General features: G+C 39.6%; 1 protein-coding gene across 1 annotated transcript in view; it reads left to right on the top strand.

Moving 5' to 3' along the window:
- ADAMTSL1 (ADAMTS like 1) overlaps window positions 1-20,957 on the top strand; it is a 346,871-nt gene that overhangs the window by 229,696 nt on the left and 96,218 nt on the right. The window contains exons 9-12 of the mRNA XM_035895578.1: window positions 4,663-4,774; window positions 5,390-5,528; window positions 16,394-16,444; window positions 20,513-20,717. Coding sequence (XP_035751471.1) covers window positions 4,663-4,774; window positions 5,390-5,528; window positions 16,394-16,444; window positions 20,513-20,717 — 507 coding nt within the window. The remainder of the gene's footprint in view (window positions 1-4,662; window positions 4,775-5,389; window positions 5,529-16,393; window positions 16,445-20,512; window positions 20,718-20,957) is intronic.

Genomic DNA, 20,957 nt, shown 5'->3' with positions numbered 1-20,957 from the left:
AGGCTAAATGTGATATACGTGATTCCCATTCCTGTGCTCTTTAACGAGTACATGATTTGAAACTGCTGGGTGAATACTCTTTGGATCTGGAGATGTGTTAACGTTAATCTTACATACTTCTTTAAAATACTATTGATCTGAAATCTACTGCCAGGTTTTAATTTGAGGCAATAGAGAAAGTTTCTTAAAGATGTTATTTTCTATTCCTCTGACAAATTGTTCTTTGTAATTTTTCTTTTTTTCTGCAACTTTTCCCTGGTAGCGTATATAAATTCCTCAAGTCTAAGTATTTAAAAAATCAGTTCTAAGTACTATGAAGTTTTGGTGCCAACCTTGGTCAGTTTTCATCATTTTAACAATTTTTTTTGTGGCAGACATTGCCTTTTTATTTTGTTAGCTTTATTTTTATACAGTATCTATCACAATAGGATATTATTTTTTACACTAATTTCCTAGGTGTTTTCTTTATTAAATTAAGGTTAATAAATATTCAGCAGTGGATATTAAGGTGGCTTACTCAAAGTTGAATTCTCTTACCCTGGGTGCATGGTGGTGGCAGTGAAATGGACTTCCCATAGATGAGTGGGGTGTTATGGGTGGTATCCACAGAAGAGATGTAGCAGGGCTGCTTTTGGTGTATTTGGGGTTGCCCTTTGTTCTGTGAAATAACTTTGGTGTTCTCGTTTGAGAAAATTCTGCTTTCATTGCACTTAGTAGTGGATTCTGTATTGATTATCAGAGCTGTTATAGCTGATACAGCAGGCTCCGTTGCTTCCAACTGTCCTAGCCAGTCCATTGCACTGATTTTCTATTTTATTCTTCCTTTGGAGAGAAAAAATGAATTTGAGAAAAGATTTGAACCTTCTAGCTTTCTGTTCTGGCTTTGTGAGAGATTTAGTGAAAGGCTTTTTATCAGTCATCCTAATCACCTAAAGGAACACAGCTTAATCCAAGATTGGGGCATGGTGACAAAGTTCAACTCAGAGATGCTTTGAAAAGCATGTAAATTCGTTATAATGTAATTTCACAGTGATTTCTGTGGCTGATTTAGAGACTGAATTGGGAGGCAACAGAGGGAGCTGTCTTCCATATAAAGACAACCCCAAAACCCAAGCTGAACCAACACAGGACTGTCACAATCAAGGGACATAAATGTGGAAGTGGAGGGTAGACATGTTCCCTGGAGCTCAAAGGCAGAGCTCACTTTATCATTCCAAGAAAATTAAAAGGCAAGCTCAGAAGAGTCATAGTGTCATCCTGTGTTAGACAGTATGCTTGAAAGCCTTCAACATCTCTCATGATTTAAATTTTTTGTACTTTTTATTTTATCTTAAACAAGCTTATAAAATGATTTTTCCATGATGATTTCTGGCTGGTATTTCTGCTTCATGAACAAATTATGAACAGCAACAAGCCTCTTGCACATCCTTCTTATTCAATGCAAGGTATCACTACATAAAAACAGGAATATTAGAGCACTCTAAGTAGAGAAAGGAAAACATCATACAAAAACTTTGTTTTTACTGACATGAAAAGCACAAAATTACATATGCCACATGAGGATAGCTCTCCACACCCTCATTCCCAGTTTCTTTGTATGTTACTTAGAAGACTCCAACATTGAATTTCTCATTAATAAATCAAACCCAATGATTTGGAATTTGGCATCTGCAGAAAGCATTTATAATAATAATGTGGAAAAATCCATTAGAACTTTCTTAATAAGCACGGTAGCATGGAGCTAGATCATAATACACCAGATTAAATTTTCTAAGACAAAAGGTGGTATGCAGTAGTAATTCCCTTTCCCTGTTCCCAGTTTGGGGGACGGTTAATTTTTGGTGGATAGTCTGAGGACTCTAATTTTAATCAACTCTTTATAAGAATGGTGGTATCCTCTTGGGTCTTACAAAGTGGTGAGGGCTGCTCTGATGCTTTGACAATTCCGAACTCCCTTGAAACATAAAGGAAGTCAAGGATGATCTCTTAGGGGGTTGCAATGCACAAATGCAGGGCTGAGTGCTCTCCAAGATCTGAGTACTTCCACTGTCTGCTGTTAATGAATTTAGATGTAATGGAAAAAATGCCATTTTTTCTGGTCCAGTGACCTAAGGATTCAAAACTTGCTGTTAGTTAGAGGACTAATGATAGATTCTCAAGTATTGACCATCTCTTTTTGAAGCTATGGCATTTCTCATAGCTAGCAGGATGTTGCAAATACTGTGAAGGTAAAAAAATTTGCCATACTCCAGAGCTCAGTATCTCAATGTGTGGTAGTTGGCCCTGTGCAGAAAAAAACCAGGACATTTCTTAAAGCATTTAGCTATTAAGTCTCACTTTGAGTTTTGCAAGGATCAAGCAGCCACTGATGTTTTCTCCTGGATGAAGAGCTTATCTTTAACAAACTGTCAAACAAAATAAAAAAAACCCAAAATTGCTATGTGGAATCACCATATATGGTTCATTTTCTTCTTACAGTACTCCTTAAAAAAATAAACAATACCGTGCCTGCTTCTTTCACTTGGTTGTTTTGTGTTATTTTAACTCATGCTGTGGCTCATTGTAATTCTTTTCCACCTATGTTGTGATCATGGCTGGTTGTGATCATGGCTGTGTGACTGATTTATACTTCGGGCTGGAAAAGGTGTACATCTGTCTTTCGCTGTGTCAGAACAGATAATTCTGCAGACATGCAGAAATAGTCTGCAGGGAGAGGAACTCTTCTGTTTTCCTGATTTTATTTTTGTTTTTATTTGTGAACTCTTTTTCCTGCCCTTCCTTTTTATAGTAGGCTCTGTGTGAACTCTTGGTTCTTCACAATTCACTGAAAACCATACTGCTCAGTAGATCTTCTGAGTTTAAGAATCACTGATGATCCTTAAAAAACAAAGAGTAAGAGCAGAATTCTCCCCAGTGAATGTTTGTCTGCACATTGAGATCAGAGACCTCCCCAAACGGCTACCAGCACAATAGAATATTTTTCTCAGGAGTGCATGAGGCTTTCATGAGCCCAGAAAGACCCTTCTGAAGTGTGTGATTAATGCACCATCCCTGCACAAGGAATTAGATATCCTCTTTCTGAGACAGAGACTCAAATGATATTAATCCATGCAAAAGGCCTCCCATTTGCTGAAGAAGCTGTATTGCTACAGCTGTATTTTTTTTTCCTGTTGGGAATTTACGTCACTGTTTACTCTAATTAGAAAAGGGCAGCCTTAGTCTCGATGGGCCAGATCTCTTACAGCCATCAACATATCCTGCAGTATTTTTGCCTTCCTCCTTCTCTTCAAGATATACTTTGATTTGTAATCATGTTTCTGTCCATCTATGGGGGAAAACAAAACAAACAACCCAGATTATGCTGTTCAGCTCAATTTGTCATAGTTTTGCTTCTGTTTCACAGTCTACTCTTTGATGGTGTCTCTCCATGTTTGGTAAGAGAGAAAAGGAAAGACAGGGAAATTTGTTCAAAATGTGGGAAAAGAAAAAGGAGGTAGTGCTGAAACATTTTAAGCTGTCTGAAAAAAAGAACAGGAGGATTGCTCCTGAGAGCAGGAGTACTGACTTGGAGAAGGGTCCCTTCTTTTCTGGTTGTGATCTGGCAGTTTTCTCTCCTGTGATGACATCATGCCACTAATGGAGAGATGCCCAAGCAATGCCAATACATTATATCCTAGGACAAACAATTAACTAGGAGAGGCTTTTAATAGCAGCATTGTTGTTCTTCCCTTGCCAGGTATTCATCAGGGGCTTAGAGTTAAGGACAGGGGATGCCCTGCAGAGATTTTGAAGTCCCCATAACTGTATTAATCAGCACCGCTATCAAACAAGATGGATATTTTTTTTCCTGGGTCAGGTGCAAGTGGTGCTGCTTTAGCAGTGTGGAGGTCTCTTTTCTTATTGCACTCCTTGCACTACAAACTCTTGTTTACATGGGTAATCCATTCTGCACACAAAGTACTGGAAACAAAGTGAAGCTCAGGTGGCTTAAAAGTTGGCCGTACTCATAGGCTCTGAAGAGTGATTTCTGAACACGTGTTTAGCTCCAGCCAAGAATACACATCTATGACTGAAAGGAGCATTTTTGCAGCCAAAATAAAGTAAGCAGAAGGATGGTCTTATAATAATGACAGCACCACAAAGAAGGAAGAAAAAGAGATCTCACCTCAGAAACGAAAAAATCTTGAATTGTAATTTTTATACTTTTGTCTTTCTCACAGCACAGCCTCCTATTTTTACTCTGAACTATCTAATACATGGTCTCAGAAGGTGTTTGGGGAATACTGAAGATCTAAAATCCGTGGCAATGTGGCAGGGACAGCAGGTGATTTTCTGATGGAATAAAGATCAGTCCATATTCTCTGTCCCCATAAAATTATTCAGTAGCACTAACCACACATTTACCATGCGATCTTTATTTCAGAACACAGTCTCAGAATGGTCATAAATGCCACTGATTATCCCCGGATATTTATTTGACTGTGTTTTGTAGACAAGATTTTGCCACCGATCTATGCTCTGTGCATTTCATTTTCCTATTGCAAAGTAGCTCTGGTATTTGAGGTAGCTGCAAGACATTTCAAAGCTGCAAGATGCACGTGGCAGAATGTTTCTTCCCAGTATTTATGTCAGGTTGACTCTTTGGCATTACATCTTTTTCAGATCCGCTATACTGGTGCTGCTGACAGTTCAGTTCAGTTTATCTTCTATCAGCCTATCATTCACCGATGGAGGGAAACTGATTTTTTTCCTTGTTCAGCATCCTGTGGAGGAGGTAATGAATTACCACTGTATTCCAGAAACAGTCATCTACATACAGGATCTGTCCCAGCTGCTGCACTGAGATCTGGACCTTGAAAATGGGCAAAATCTGAAAATGAAAGTAGTTACATCTAAATGAAGGGAGGGATGTAGCAGCAGTGGTAGTAGCCTGTAGAATTTTTAGCAGCACACCAGGTTCTGTATATAAAATGCATTTTGATATCCACATGACTGCATTTAATGCTACAGCTGTCAGACATTAAGGGCTGATGGGATCTGGGCCCGCTTTGCAATCACAAGAGGCCATTTGCCCCATCCCCACCAGCAGCTTTACCCTCCGAACTTGAAACCAGTTGTACGAGTCTTGGTGACCAAGAAACCTCAGCCTTTGGGGGTTTTTTTGCTCTGGGCATCTGAATTTTTAGTTGACCATACCAATTAGCTTTTGTTCCCTATTACATGTGATTTACGTTGTTGCTTTCAGTTTGGTCTCTGAAACAGTAGCAGTTATGTCCAAAAGGACTGGTATTTTCAGTATGCTTTTTACCAAACCAGGACTTAGATGCACTTCAGGGGGAAACAGGAAGAACACCACATCACAGATTATTTCTTCCAATGTGTATTGCAGGTTACCAGCTGACATCTGCTGAATGTTTTGATCTGAGAAGCAGCCGGGTAGTAGCAGATCAATACTGTCACTATTATCCTGAAAATATCAAGCCAAAGCCAAAACTTCAAGAGTGTAACCTGGATCCTTGTCCTGCAAGGTCAGTCAGCTATAATTTTAAAAGAGACTGGGCTCTAAAGGAGTATAATAAAGTAGGAAAATATTCTGTTGCTATTGTTTACAGTATTGTTTAGCCTACATAATTCAACCTCTTTCTCATCCTGAGGATGTACTGTGTAGAAAAAGACCTCTGTTTAGCACCTCCACATTGCAAGCACTGATTTGAAATGGTTGTTTCTGCCCCTCAGATTGTGTTTTGCCTCATTAAATGTGAGAAAGTGTGAGAAAACAAATTGTCATTGATACCATCTCATGATCAACACATGTCTCAAGTGCTAGTGAGATGAGAAAAATTCTCTTGGGATAAAAATGTTATTGGAATATGGTTGTCATCACAATTAGAGGCATTATTTGTATGATTTTTTACATTTTCTCCCTAGTAAAAAGCTTACTTGCAGTCATGACAGCTTGTAAGAATGTAACATGGGAATTTTTTCTAATTATCAATACCCTTTGGCCCCGCACAAAAGACTCCTCTCTGCTTCCCTGCCAAGCATTCTTCCTCAGAAGATTAATAGTAAAAATAGTAAGATCACAGAATCAGATTTCCCATGTATAAGAAAAGGAACAAAACCACAAAAAGGACCAGTCCTTTGTTGCACCGATTCCCCTGAATTTCAGTGGAAGTCAGTCTGCAGCTGCTCATAAGCCGCAAGCATTTATTTGTGTAATCTAAACCTTTTGGTCCTCTTGTGTGGCTTTGCTAAAAGATGGTTTAGCACAGCCCAGCAGGCATGTATGCAAGCATACCCTAAAGCTATTTATTTACCTGCTTCTTTCCCTCTAGACTAGTTTTGTGCCAAGTTTGATAAACCAAGCTCAAGCAAGTGTCACCTAAAAAGTTGCTATGGCCCTTCAGATTGCCGGAGGTTGCCATAGAAAAAAGATGTCTGAGCCAGGAGAAGGAGGATTCTTTAGGGGACCTATAGGACTATGTATCCACCTGACTGAGGATGATTGCTTCCCAAAGCAGGTATACAAGCTTTAGATTAGCTAGACCTTATCAGAGCAGACCAAATCAGATCAAGCCCAAGACAGTTTTTAACCCTTCTACAAAGTTTTCATTAAAGTTCATTGACTTTTCATAACCAGAGTTAACACTCAGGTTTCTTCATCACTGAAAACACATTTACCCAGAGTGTATGGCAGTTTATACTCCTTTGTTCTAGTAAACACATTTTTAATGGTAATTCTGTTTGTAAATAATTAAAAGCAGAAGTGTTCTCATACAGTTTTAAATTTGAAGTGAAAAATCTCCCAGAATTAATAAGTGGAAATATCAAATCTTGAAATCCAACATAATCTCAACTGTATTGTACATTCTTTAAGCTATGTGCTTTATCATGTATTTCATTAGGATATATTAAGGATATAATATTAAGAATGCATCTTCACTAGGGCTTTGTGAAAAGTATTTCCTGTTGAGCATGTATTCAGACATAATTTTTCAACTTGGAGATTGTTTTCCCACAGTACAACAAGACCATTATTTCCTTTAACAATATTCTGTTTAGTTCAGTATCTGATTTCTCTTGTCCTAGTACTTTCCACAAAAAAGAGATATATTTCATTTCTGGGGTTACTTAAACATATTAACAGTTGCGACTAGAAACCTTACTATAATGAAGTTCTTGTATTTTTTCCTCAGTGATTTTCTAAGATCAGAAACTATTTCTTTGAATTCTCTTTTGAATTGTTTGAGACAAGTATATCTAAAGTAGAGGCCAGGTACGATCAGGTAAGAGACCTAAACATGAACATCTCAAAAGAAGGATTGCTGAAAGGTGTGAATTGATATGGAACCTGTCTTTTAGATTCACCTCTCATAGTACCAATGAAAAAGTAATTTTATTTAGCTGCTTTCTTTTTTTTTTAAAGCCTAAGCTGCAATTTTTTTAAAATACAGTTCTGAGTCAAATATGTAATTTTCCTCTGGAATTTGTACTATGGATATTTTCCATACTTTTCCTGATAGTTTTAAATTACATATTCTCAAATGTTAAGACAGACAACTGCATGGTACATGGGAAGAAAGAGAGAAAAAAAATAACAGCTGGGCAGATATCAGGAAGCAATTTTTGTTTTATATAAGACATAACAAGGCAAAGTTGTTGATATAAAGACCCTGAGGGGAGGGAGAGTAATTTAGAAGTACAGCTATGCTGTCCCAGGGTACAGGCAGTAACAGAGAGGAATTGGCTTTTTGGAAACATCCTTGCAGAATGCCAAATTGCAAATGATTATTTTCAAAAGTGCCTTTGTAAAGAATTCAAGAATCAACAACCCAGACAGAAAACCAGAGGAAATCCGTGGTAACTTCTGGAATCCTGATGCTTTCTTACGGTCAGGAAGAGGGTAGGTGAAGCAGAACAGCGGGGTCAGGAGCGTGAGCGAGGAGGGCATCCTGGCTCTGCGGTGTCTTTGCTGTGTGGGAGCTGCTCTGCTCTGCCAGTATAAAATGAAGATGTTAATTTTTCCTGGCAAACCCAGTTACAGTGAGGCATAGCTGATTAGTGGTTGCTGACTGTTCCTATGGTGTGTCAATGAACGCCACAGAAAATAATCATGGAAGACCACAGTGGCACTGAATAAAGCAACTGAGAGGAGTTACTGTAGGAGAGCTCACACTAAAATTTTCAGCAAAGGGCAGGCTGAAAGAAAAGTTTAAATGAATATCAGGAGAATCGTGTGAGCTTGCAATTAGTTGCCTCTTTAGGCTTAGTGCACAGAAACATTTTACTTTATTGTGCTTATTATGGCAATAATTATCAGTATTGCTGGCATCATGAGTAGCAAAAAAAAGCTTCAGCTGAAATAATGTGGAAAATGAATCAACTTTTCTTTCTGCAAACCCAGTTTCTCAAATACTCAGAGGAGAAGCAGCGTGTGGGAGGTTATTTATCAAACAGATATAATTTATACATGTCCCTTTTCCAGTTAAGTAAAGGTGGCCCGACAAGCTAAGACTGGTAATTATTTTCTTATGGGACAGATGACACAACATAACACCGAGTCCCTTTTCGTCCCTACATACTATCAGTGCCCTATCCAGCCTCTCTCATCAACCCTCTTTGGGATCCAGCTCCCGCTTTAGAAAGATAGAAAGAAAAGATTGTTTATTTACAGCCCATTAAGATTTCACAACAGTCCATACTTGACTGGCAAATATAGTTATAATGTCTGTTGATGTAAATAGTGCGCAGTTTGATCTAGTCCACTTCCCTTCCATATGGCAAAATCCAACATAAAAGTTTCACATATTCAGTTAATCACAAATCTTCTAACTATCCAAAACTTCACAGACTGGAAGTTTTAGGGGAGTTTTTTTACCTATCATCAGTATCCTTCTTTCTGGTATCCTCTAATGAAAGATGAATGGAATTTTTTTCTGGTTTGAGAAAAAGTCTGTTTAGATTTGACTTACCTGGGACAACTCTGAGGTGCAGATACTATTTATTTCATAATTCAAAGGTATTCCTCCAAAAAGCAGATTTTACAAATACGAAAAAGGCTTTTACCCCACTTATCATTCACCTGCTCACCAGGATTCTCTCTGGAGCAACATCAAGTACTGCTTTCATCTTCAGCTTTTAAGTGGCATTCCCAGCTGCACTTATCTGCATTTTTAGCAATGCCCTCTGGTTTTTTGCCTCTCTCTGCTAAATGTTGGGTTTTCTGAGTGACAAAAGGTCTACTAGTGTTTTTACCAGGAGATTTCAATGCTGTATTAAGATTTTTAAAGGCATCTTCAAGAAAGATTCTAACTTGCTGCAGCAACTGTCTCAAAAAATTCTTATTAGCAAGCCTCTTAACATGTGGGCTTCTTTTTATCACTTCGCCCATAAAGCCAGTCTGATCTGCACAGGCAAAAATCCTGGAATTTGCCTACAGCACTATCTGTAAGCCTGCCACCAGAAATAATGTTAGTACCTGTGGCAAGTAAGGGGAAAATCTCTTGTTCAAGCAAGACTTTCAACACTCAGAGACCTGAAGCAATTCTCAGATATCCACAGTTTATGGAGTCCTCCAGCAAAATTGCAAACTCCTCTTCCCACTCATCAAAGCTTTTCTTTCAGCATTCTCACTTAACTACCCATGCTGGGTGGTGATGGAGGCAGGCATCAGCAAAAAGAAACTTAAATAAAATTGTGCATTTCACTTGTTAATTTTTAGTTAACCTAAGAAGAGCAATGAAGTACAAGCAAAAGCACACAAAAGACTGCAAGTAGATGATGGTCATTCAGAGTAACCCTGAGTAGTGAGAAGTCCCCGGTATACTTGGTGATGTGAAAGTGTGTACAATTTCCTGGGCAACAGTACAAGATGTGCATGATAATTTTTATATATTTCCTTCAAAAGAAAAGGAGGTAGTAATGACTAAATATGCCTGATTAAAAGGGCAATACCGACTATCGTCTTAATTGGTAGCAGAGGTCTCCTCGCTTCATTACAAATTGGCAGCTGAAGCAGAAAATTGACAAACGCGTACCTTTTTGCTTGTTATCAGCTTCCCTAAAGGTATTACATCAGATAGCAATTATAAGCCAAGTGTCACAGCAGTGCAGTGGTCCCATTTTCAGTACATTCTTTCTGGAATATGAGCAAAACTGGAGCGCTGGTATGTTCTTGAAAAAACAGGCTGCACTTTCTGATTTACACAGTAGCAGCTATAGATCTGCAGTGATGAGGGGTCTGAGACACAATGACTCATTTATTGTTATTGCCCTTGACTGGGACATATGATAGATTTAATCTTTGGGTTGAATACTCTTTCACATAAAATATCCCATAGTTAGTGCAGATACTGGGCTTTTTGAAAAGACCCCAACTTTTCGCATGGATGTGGGATGTTGGTCATGACAATGCCCTTTCCTGATCTCTGCCTCAGGCAAATGGTAATTTCTGTGGATTTGGATTTTTTCTTAAGTTCTTAATTTGTTACAGGGGGTTTGAGAAAGCCTTTCTGCCTTGCAGTGCTCTCTGAACCTTGGTTGCCTCTGATTGCTGGGTCTGGTCTCAATTTCCAGAGTCAATCATATGTGTATGAATGATCCTAAAGACAGCAAGAGATAGCCATTACAAGGGAAGATGAGACATGAAGGTTTTAGCCATCAAAGCAGGAAGGAGAACAAGCCTTTTCCACCAGCATGGTTGAACTTGCACGTGCTGGAAAAATAAAACTGATATTAACAAAAAGTATGCTGCCTGCAAATGAGAGAGCACGGCCAACAAACATCAGTCATTCCAACTGTATATTTATGGAGGGTGATTTTTGAATGGTTTAGATTTTACTGAGGAACTGGTTGCTGGAGAAATGAGCTAAAGTACTCATTATGCATGAAAAAAGAGGGGGAGAAGTTTAGGACACCCAACTCAATTCAGAGCAGCAGGAAAGGCACCAGGTAAGTTTTCAGGAAGGCTGAATTGGAAACAGTGATACATTCAAGCAGAAATGGCAATACATATGCCTCCAGATACAGGAGCTGTAGACAAAGAAGGAGCTGATAGCAGTGGCAATGTTCTCGTTGTCATAATTGGGGTCACCTGAGTTCAAAAGCAGGATAAAGATGAGCTGCAGATACTCCTAACACCTCTAAAGAGGTAATCTTCTCAAGATAAATAGAAAAAACCTTGTTTTGGGCAGGGTAGAAGGCATTTAAGTTAAGCTGGCAAATTATTTTGTCAGAACAGGCAGGAAGGGTGGGCCAGGAAGCATTCATCAAAGTGTTAAAAGATGTGAATAGCAGGGCAAATTCATCTCTAAGGAGATAGTTCATATTAAAGAAAGACAGAAAGAAAGGCAGAAAGGAGCTGTCAGGATGTATCAGATAACAAGCTGTAGGGTGGGAAAGTAGTTCTTGGACTGCTGTGAGCACCAAATATAGATATCTGCCTGCCCAAGATGAATTTATGGGAAATGAAGTCTATTTAAGTCCTAAAAGAGGACAGCAAGTAGTGAGATGGTCACTTACAGAGATATTCACTGGATATTCAGTTTTTAATAGTAGTGGAAAATAGCAGCAAATTTCCATCTTTGTATCAAACACTGCTCTTCCAAACCACCATAAAATATTAAATTGAATAAAAAAGGGAGAAGATTTTTAGAAGTATTACAGTCATGCTACAGGAAGAAGTGCTTTTGCTGCTTCCAGTTGATAACACTCATTTCAAGCCCTGTAAAGAGATTAGTTTTTAGCAGTCTATGGCAATAAGTAAACCATATATTCCTTAGAATTTGAAATCTGTGCACCATGAAGAAGTCATTTATTATAAAGGTGAGAGACTGTTGTGCTGGACAGACATGCTGTCTAAAGTATGAGATTTTTCTGGAGATTGACACTGAAAGATAGCTTTCTCAGCAGTCTTTTGCATTTTAAAGTAGGTTATTTACGTATGCACTGACATGCCATTTTAAAATGTTCAGGTAGGGGACATTGGCTTTTACCAATCTGTAAAGTACTAAGACCATATCAAAGGATATATAAATCCAAAATACAGGGTAGTTCTTCAAGTTCCATGCTGATAAGATTATCACAATGCTGTCTGTATCTCAGGATTAAGCATGGTGTTCCAGAAAACAGAAGTGTAACTCATACTAGTAGAGTAACTGAAAATTACAATACTCCTATCTGCAAATGTAGGCATTCAAAAGTCAATGTTGCCTGTACCTGTGGTGCTACTGTAGATGTCATCTACTCCATCTCTGAATGGAAATAGTGATGGTTTTATAGAGTAACACATGGGAAACATTAGCAGAGACAGTCTATTTGAGGGCCTCGATACCTGTTTCTCAGGGCAGAAATAATTCCTGTAGCACAAAGCAATAATGTCACACTGTGGCATCTTCACAGAGCGCTGCACGGGGAGGGTGCAGGATCACACACTGCCTGGATTTGCAGTGTTAAACTGGAAACTTTCTCATAAGCCTGTCATCTGTCCAGTGACAATCATGGCTGTCAGGAAGATGCTGGCTGGGATGCTAAACTCTTGTCTTCTGTGATGAAGTTTTTCAGGTCTTCCAAGTGTTTGCTTTCACTTAATGAATTAGCTGTCCACAGCCAACTTAAGCTGCTTCAACTTTCTAATGGTATTTGCCAATTGCTATTCATTTCTTAGACATACTTTGGATCATTGCTTAGATGGGATAGTGCCTGCCATGCAGATCATTTACTCTCAAGTCAGACAGATTTCAGGGAAGGCCTAAATCTTTGCAGTGTGAGTCCCCATCAGGAAAGAGCTGTTGCAGATCCAGCTGCCTGGGAGCATGGGCAGCCCTGTGGGCCACAGCACTGCGGGTAGGAAACCCCCAGGAAAAAAGAGCCCACAGCAGAAGTGAAGGCTGTGAGCTGGAGGCGTGCAAGCATCCCGCAGGACAGTGGAGGAGTGGCAGGCACCTCTACTGGCTCCCAGCCTCAGCACATCATCCCCTTGCAGGGTCACACCATCCCGAGGCAGCTCCCGGGGCGATGTCCCCTCTCTGCTGGCTCTTCTCCCAGCTCCAGCTCCCGCACCCCTGCTCAGCTCAGGTGGTGCCCGACCCAAGAGCAGTGGGCATGCAGGAGAGGGAGGCAGAGAGGGCTGGCACCTCAATGGAGAGAGAGTCATAGGGGAGCTACAGGAGAAAGGCATTCATGCCTGCCAGTTGTGCTAGGGGGGAAGCTTAAGGAGGAAAAGGAGTTACGGGGGAAGACAACGCCAAACATGACTTTCAAGGAACACAGCTGCGGGCACCCATCCCAGGGGAAAGCCAAACGTTTGCGGTGATGGCAGACCTGGGTACGGCACACCCACCTCTGGCATGTGCAGCTCTCCTGTTCCAGCTGGACATGTGTCTTGGAAGAGCAACTGCGCTGAAGCTGCCAGCACTCGGGAGGAAAACAAACCAATCTGCAGGGTATATGACACAACTTGTTGGTCTGAGAGGCATGGGAGATTTCAGACATATGAGACACAGCAGATCTTCAAAATAATTTGCTGTGTGCTCCTCCTCCTGCCAAAGCAGGTTTGCTCTAGCTGTTGTGTGAATGAGTCCTATTACTTACTCCCACATCAGCCAGAAATCTCAGTGTAGTGGAGGAATTATTATTTGCTCTGTTCATTTAGCATACCATCCCCTTTGCATTGTCTGAGTAATGTACAGTGAACGAAGCCCATAAACTAGATCTCTTCCATCTTTTTGGAACTGATAGATTCATGGAATTTAAACCACTTCATCCAGTCAGAAAGTACAGGATTCACCAAAGTAATACCTAAGAGGTTCCTTAAATAGTTCATTTAGGCTTGATTTTTTTGTGGAACACACACAGAAAACGCACACAAGACTAGCTAGGAAAGATGCAGTTGCCATTAATGGTACAATGACCATCTGCTGTTCTGTTGTATCCTCAAGACAATTTTTGAAGTCATAAATTAAGCCATTGTTATGGCTTAATTATTATGGGGGTCTTTTTCCTCACTGTGTCCATGGGACTTACGTTGCTGGGGATCATTACCTTGTAGTAACAGAATGAGAGCCTTTGGCAGCCCCTCACAAATGCACAAGGAGTGTGTCAGTAATTCTGTGGAGCTCTATACCATTTACAGAAATGCAATTTATGTATGCAAAATTCTTTGAGGGTCAAACCTTTCCAATGACAATATTAACCTAGTGCTTTGTAAATGTTATTTAATCTTCATAACAGTGTTTGGATGTGGTATAGTTATTTCCATTGGAATGGCCTTGGATGTTATGCATTCTAATGCATGTAGACCTGGATTATGTATACAGACCATGTTTATTAGAAAGAAAACATTTCTCACTGCAATGAGTGAGAAATGTTTTGAAATCCGTTTCACTCTTAGGCAGTAGATGCTTTTATAGTATAATTATTTCATTTCTGAACTTGGTATATTAATCTTTTTTCCAACCGCTCCTCAGCAAGCTGATGAGCTGGGAAGTGCAAAAGTCTTCAGAGTGGAACTTCAGCAGAAGTGGTAGAAGAGTCAGGAAAACAGCAAAGATTCCCAAAAGCATGAGCAGAAAAAAACTCAGAAAAAAGTCCCCTTCCATCTTTTTAAAATACTAATAAAAAATTTCTCAAACTTCTCCAGGCATTTACCCATCGAGCGAAGTCTGAAAAGACTTGTTCATTGGCCATACTCTAAATGACCCATTTGTATCCTCAAAGTTTCCCAGTGCCTAGCTGTTTAGATTTTTGTGGAGACAGGCAGCTCTCTGAAGATGCAAATATGCACACTCACGCAGAGGGGTCCTCTGACTGCAGAGGCTGCTAATCTAAGAGGGAGCTGTCTCATCCCCATCACACACTCCCAGGCTTCCAGCATCTTCCCGCACTTTAGCTGGAAAATTCCAGCATGCTGACCTGGCGCTGACTCCTCGCTGTGAAAACACAATGGGATCCATTCTCCTATCGTGGACAAGTTATGCACATAAAAACTCTGTTGACTGAAATGAGAACAGACCCCTTTAGCCTTAGCATGGCAAGACTCCTTTGAATGCTTACAGCATTTTTAAGCATTTAAAAACTCTTACAGCACTTTTACAGCATCCTCAACTGTGTTGAGGATGGAGAATACTTTCTCCCTTCCCCCTCCTTTTCTCCTTCCCCGTTGCAAAAATCTGTACCAGCATACCTAGCACCTCTCATCTGTACAAGGCTCTCAAAACTCACCGTCAATCTTTTCAGTCAGTTTCCTCTCTCCGTAGCTTGGGTAGGGACACGCTTTTTGTTTTAATGCAACTAGCATTCACTCTTTGAGGGTTCTGCCCACCTGTCCTACCCAAGTCCACTGTTGCACAGTGGCTTTGATGAAACTGATAGATGAGGTGCTCTGGGATCATCTATTTAGTGTTAATAGATATGCCTTATAATTGGGAAACAACATGGGTAGCGTTACTCTGAGTCAGAATCTATAAAAAGAGCAGACAAAAGATGAAATTCCAGACTAGTAATTCAGTGACACCCTGTAGTTGCAAACAAGTCAAGTGACATCCATCTCACACAAAATTTTCATAATAACTATGAGTCATATAATTATACTTTATACTAGTCATAATTACTAGTTTTGATCTACGCTATTGCTTTCTATAACTTTTAGAAGTTATATTATTTAGATATTATACCAATAACACTACAGCAAACCAAACTCATCAGACAAAACACCACCAAAACAAAAAAACAATCAAAAAACCAAACTGACGTGTTACTCTTCTCTCCAGCTCCTTCTTTCTTCCAGAAAAAGGCAAATAAAGAGGCAGGTTCTGAAGATGAATTAAATTGGACTGATTTAATGTGAAGAGACAAGAATTACAGATTTGAATTCTTGCACTGGTATTCCCCACATTTCTAATCCCAGCCTCTGTAAAAGGAGATACTTATCTGAAGGGCAGAAACAACTATATAATAGTTTTAAAAAGGGTCTGATCTAGAGCTTTCTGAAGCAGATAGATGTTCCCCTATTGTCTTCAGTGACTTTGGATCCAAGCTCCAAAAAAGTCTTAAGTGTAGAAAATTTCATTTTTTTAATGGCAGATAGTAACTTCATAAATTTAAATTGTATTTGGACAACTCACTTGGATCACTTGTGGTAATGGATTGCTTCTTAGTCAAACAGTAATATATTCATAAGAATAAATTAGTAGTTGGTTGTTTATTCTTCGAACAACTCAGAAACAGTAGGATGGGAGCGTAAGTTTTGTTTTAAATGTGATAGCAACTTAGCTAAAATATCTTGTTTGGGGGTTTTTGTAATGCTGTGTAAAACAGTTGTATAATGTAATCATTTAGTGTTTATTTTATTATGTGTACCTTCTACTCAGAGGGTTGGCATTATTGTTCCTAACAGTGATGGATACAAGCAGATCATGCCCTATGACCTCTACCATCCCCTTCCTCGGTACGTAAAACAGTCAACCAGATGCTAGGTTGAAGAAATACATTTACTTTTTTTTTTTTTTTTTTCTCTTCTCTGCATTTCTGCTTTGCTCTCAAACTAAGTTAACAGAAGCTTCTTTTCTCTTGCTCTGAACTCCTGCAGATTAACTTAAAGATGTTCAAGTGTTAACCTGTTGTTATAAACTCTGTTGATGTAGAACTGAAACGATATTCTGGCTGAAGTGCAATGCAGACTTATTAAGTGTGTGGTCCCTTTCTTACTCTTTTTCCTCACCCCCCACCCCTACTTCCCCTTTTCTTTCACACCTTTTCTTTTTCTTCCCTTCACTCATCTCTGAACAGGACTATAACCTGTGGCTTTTTAATGAATCACTAGACTTTGTCTCCGGCAGCACTGCTTCTTGCATGCTTATAAATTGTGAGACTTTGGGTTCAGGCAGTATTAGTGTTACATTCTGATCCTACAAACCCACACTAATGCCTTCCCCAAGGGCATTAATCCATTGACTTTTCTAAGAAACCAGAGATCAGGGCAGGAATGGGATGAAGGCCTGATTTGTATTATTAATTATCTCACAATTAGAATGTCTTTAATTTAAGGCTTGAGATTCTCATGGAGATAATCACATGAGTCATTACTCTTAAAGCAGTGAATAAGACTGGTGCTGTTAAAAATGTTTGGCAGCTGAAAGATAATAACCTCTTGGTTTTGAAATACTGCCTGGACATGCAATAGTATTGTGCTGTGTTTCGTTCTTCATTAATTTATTGTGCCATGGAGTATGAAATCACAGGAAGAACCCCCCTAGGCAACTTGTTAGTCTCATCCCGGTGAGGAAACAACTTTCCTCAAACCACGGTGAGGCCTAACACAGAGAGCTTTCAGCATCAGTGTGCAAGCACAGTGCATTCACGTTCAACAGAGTCTCCAGCCAAATCATGGACCCACCCCAAACTGTGAGTGAGAAGACAAGGAGGAGAACAGAGTACTTGCCAAGCATTGTGGCTGCCATTCATGTTGACACCCTTTACCAGTGATCTGTGCCATTTGGATTAGGCTTTCCTCTTCCTAGCTAAGTGCTTATGATATGTACACACAGTCAGTATCACCAAATATTCGTATGATACACTTCTAAAATACATCCCTGCATCTAATTCCTTTTTTCTGGAAAACACTTTTCTCTGTTCTTTATTAAGAAAAAACAAAACCACACATTCCTCCTAACTTCAAAAACTAAACCTCTCTTAGTGAGGAATATAGAAACTAGAATATTAATACAGAGTTTAACACCCTAGCTTTGAATAAAACAGATTTCGTTTCAATTGTGTACAACGGGTGTGTACATCGACAAAAGACAGAGAACAATTTTATATCAGAGGATGATTCAGCAGTACTTAGCAGTGGAAGGACTGTATTTAAGGAAAAAGCATCCTGAGCTGGCAGGTAGGTAGAGGCTTTTTACTGCTGAAGAAAATCCAAAGTAAAGGATCAAAATACCCTGAGGTATTTGGCTTTCAGTAACACTGAAAGAAAAAAAAAATCATTCCCTGAAAATGATCAAAAGGCTGAGACTGTTTCTCAAGCTGTTCTGGATTATGGTCTCACCCCATAACAGTCTCTTTACATCCACTCTCCCAGCCACACTCTTCTCCTCTAACCTCCCCCATCGATTGCTCAGGCTGCAACTTCTGGCTGGGAACTCTCCCCGCTTTTTCCCTCTGCTGTTTTGATGCTGTTCCCCCTCTTCTCCCTCTCCCCTGCTCCCCCATGTGCTCCTATGAACCCACATACAGGGCTCAGGTCTTCTGTCCTTGCCCTGAGACGGAAGACAGTGTCACACGTCTCTTCTCTGAACCTCAGAGGAAGCAGAAACTGAACAGACCGTGAGGCTGGCATGAGACAGGGCCAAGTCAAAGGGTTAAAAATTGTCTTTCCTCTGAACCTGCAAAGTTTAGGAAAAAAAAAAAAAACACTAAAAAAACCACCACCAACAAAAAAACCTCAACCAAACCAGAGAGGCCTTGGTTGCATTACCTGTCTGAGACTGCCACCTGATACCAGGGACAGAGAAGAGCAACGAACACTCCAGGAGAACTGAAGAGCAAATCTGGGAAGGCATCTTTGCAAGATTTCCCTACTGCAATCCCTCAGCCTTGAATTTTATCACAAAGAGGGAAAGATATGGTTCAGTGGATATAGTGCTTACTTCTAATGCACCACCAATTCCTTTCACAAATTCTTGGTCGATGTTGCACCCTTTGTACCTCAAAAGCAGCTGTAACACCTGTTTTAAGACCTGTGCAACAGAGAAACTTCACCTGCCTGTCTTACATCCACACAAAACCTGACGACAAAACTGCTTGCCTAGATTTAAGCTGCTTGATATTGCTGAGGTTGACTAAGGCATCTTAGGATGCCTCAGGCATCAAGGAAACTTGGCCCAAAGACTCTCTGGTGCCACATCGCTTTTCCCATCGCCTGGGAAGTGCTGGCTCAGGCTGGCTGCAGCAGTTTCTGCTGTTCATGGGCTTCAGTTTGAGACCTCTTCATTTAGATTTGTGGTAGTGAGAAACCTTAGCTCTATGCTGTGAAACTTGTTCAGCAGAGCCACAGATGACACATTTGAATTAAAAACATTGCTAAATTACCCATTCGTGACATATGTGGCTTATGCTGAGCACACAGTGATGGATAGATATGGCATGGCATAAACATTGTTTCACCACTTCTTAGTGATAAGTCATAGAATTAATCAGTGGCTTCACCATTCATAAACAGCTATTAACATAAGCTATTTCCTATTGAGTTTTATGGCACTTTCAGCCAGTAGCCAAATGTGGGTAGTACTTACATGTACTGGAGCTGATGAGAAAAAGATGGGCTGATATGACGAAAAATCAGAGGGAAAGATAAGCATTTTTCATGTTGCTTAACAATCTTGGTGATCTTGTAATCATTACTTAATAAAAATAATTCCTTTGTTTTAAGTGGGAGAAACAAGTCCTCACATTTCACTTTTTTCCCTTCTTGTCTGAAAGAGGAAACAGGTGGGTTTTTTCCATAAAAACAATTTTTTAAGGTCAAAGAATGGAAACTTAAAACCAACATAATTGTTTCCAACATTATTTCTAATCTCTTTATCAAAAGGACATTTGCATTTGGAAAAAAAAAAAAAAGATTTTGTGAAATGTTCTCAGGTAGATAGAACATGCACACTTTTATACCATCAGGCATGCACAGGAATAGCCACACTGGATCATGGCAATGGTCATGGATCCTCTCTGTGGCAATGGCTTCAATATAAGAGAGGAAATACCAAACTATTTTATGTCGACAGAGCTGTACACATATAAAACAATACATACATTATTATATATGCATCAGTATAAAGAAAGGATTATTCTCATAAGTATACATAGCTTTTCAGGACATACACTTTGGTCTGTGGATTTATCATGACATTCTCAAATGGCACCTGTAGAGACAAGATTTTGCTCAGTTCCTCTGACTGAACCTGTAAGGAAACAAGGCCCATGTGGCTTAGCCATCAGAGGCCACGTATCACATCAGTATAGTCATGTCTTCTCTTTGGTAATTTCCTCCCATCTTCTTTTTTTTCCTCAACTCAGACATTTCCCTGGGAAGAAACACTGCTGTTTCCAGTATGTTCTTGTAAAAGGAACATCAGCTCTAGAGCACACTGAGCTTCCAGTGATTTGTGACAAAGATTACTGAGAACATGATAAATTGTGAAGATATGATAATCCCATCAATTAAATAAAAGGAATTAAGTTAAAAGTATTTAGAGTTTCTGTGGTAGTAGTGACTGGGTTTGTGGGAGAGAGGAGATTTCATATTACTAATCTGTGACTTAAAGACAGCAGCCATGAGAGTGCTTTGCTGTTATGGCCATTTGTGAAAATATAGAGAAGATTAATTTTTACTGACATTAGTCAGAAAAAACACTCTCCTCCAGATAGCAGTTTATGCATTTGGAGGGTGTGGATGGGAGTAGCAGGGGTTCCTTTTCCTGATACCTCTCTGGTTTATTTTGGGTTTTTTCCCCAGATGGGAAAGTACACCCTGGACTGCCTGTTCCTCATCCTGTGGAGGGGGCATTCAAAGCCGCAGCGTCTCATGCGTGGAAGAAGACATTCAGGGGCATATCAGCCCCGTGGAAGAATGGAAATGCATGTATACTCCAAAGATGCCTGTTGTCCAGCCTTGCAATATATTTGACTGTCCAAAGTGGCTTGCTCAGGAATGGTCTCCGGTAATCAACTTAGCTTTGTTGGTTTTGTATTTACCGCATTAGGAATATATCTTAAATTATAGATTAGTGAGCTTGTGGGAGTGAGAACATTCACTACTTTCTTTCCTTATTACCATGACCTCTGTTTTAAATTATGCTATTTGTCTAAGTGCAAAGTAAATGCTCAAGAATAATGCATTAATAAGACTAACATGATTAAGGAGAATGATGGAAACCAGATCTGTAATGTTAACTAGTGAC

The sequence above is a fragment of the Egretta garzetta genome, unplaced genomic scaffold (genome assembly GCF_000687185.1).
Source record: "Egretta garzetta isolate BGI_Z169 unplaced genomic scaffold, ASM68718v1 scaffold175, whole genome shotgun sequence".
NCBI lineage: Eukaryota > Metazoa > Chordata > Aves > Pelecaniformes > Ardeidae > Egretta > Egretta garzetta.
This window is presented reverse-complemented; position numbering and strand designations above follow the sequence as displayed.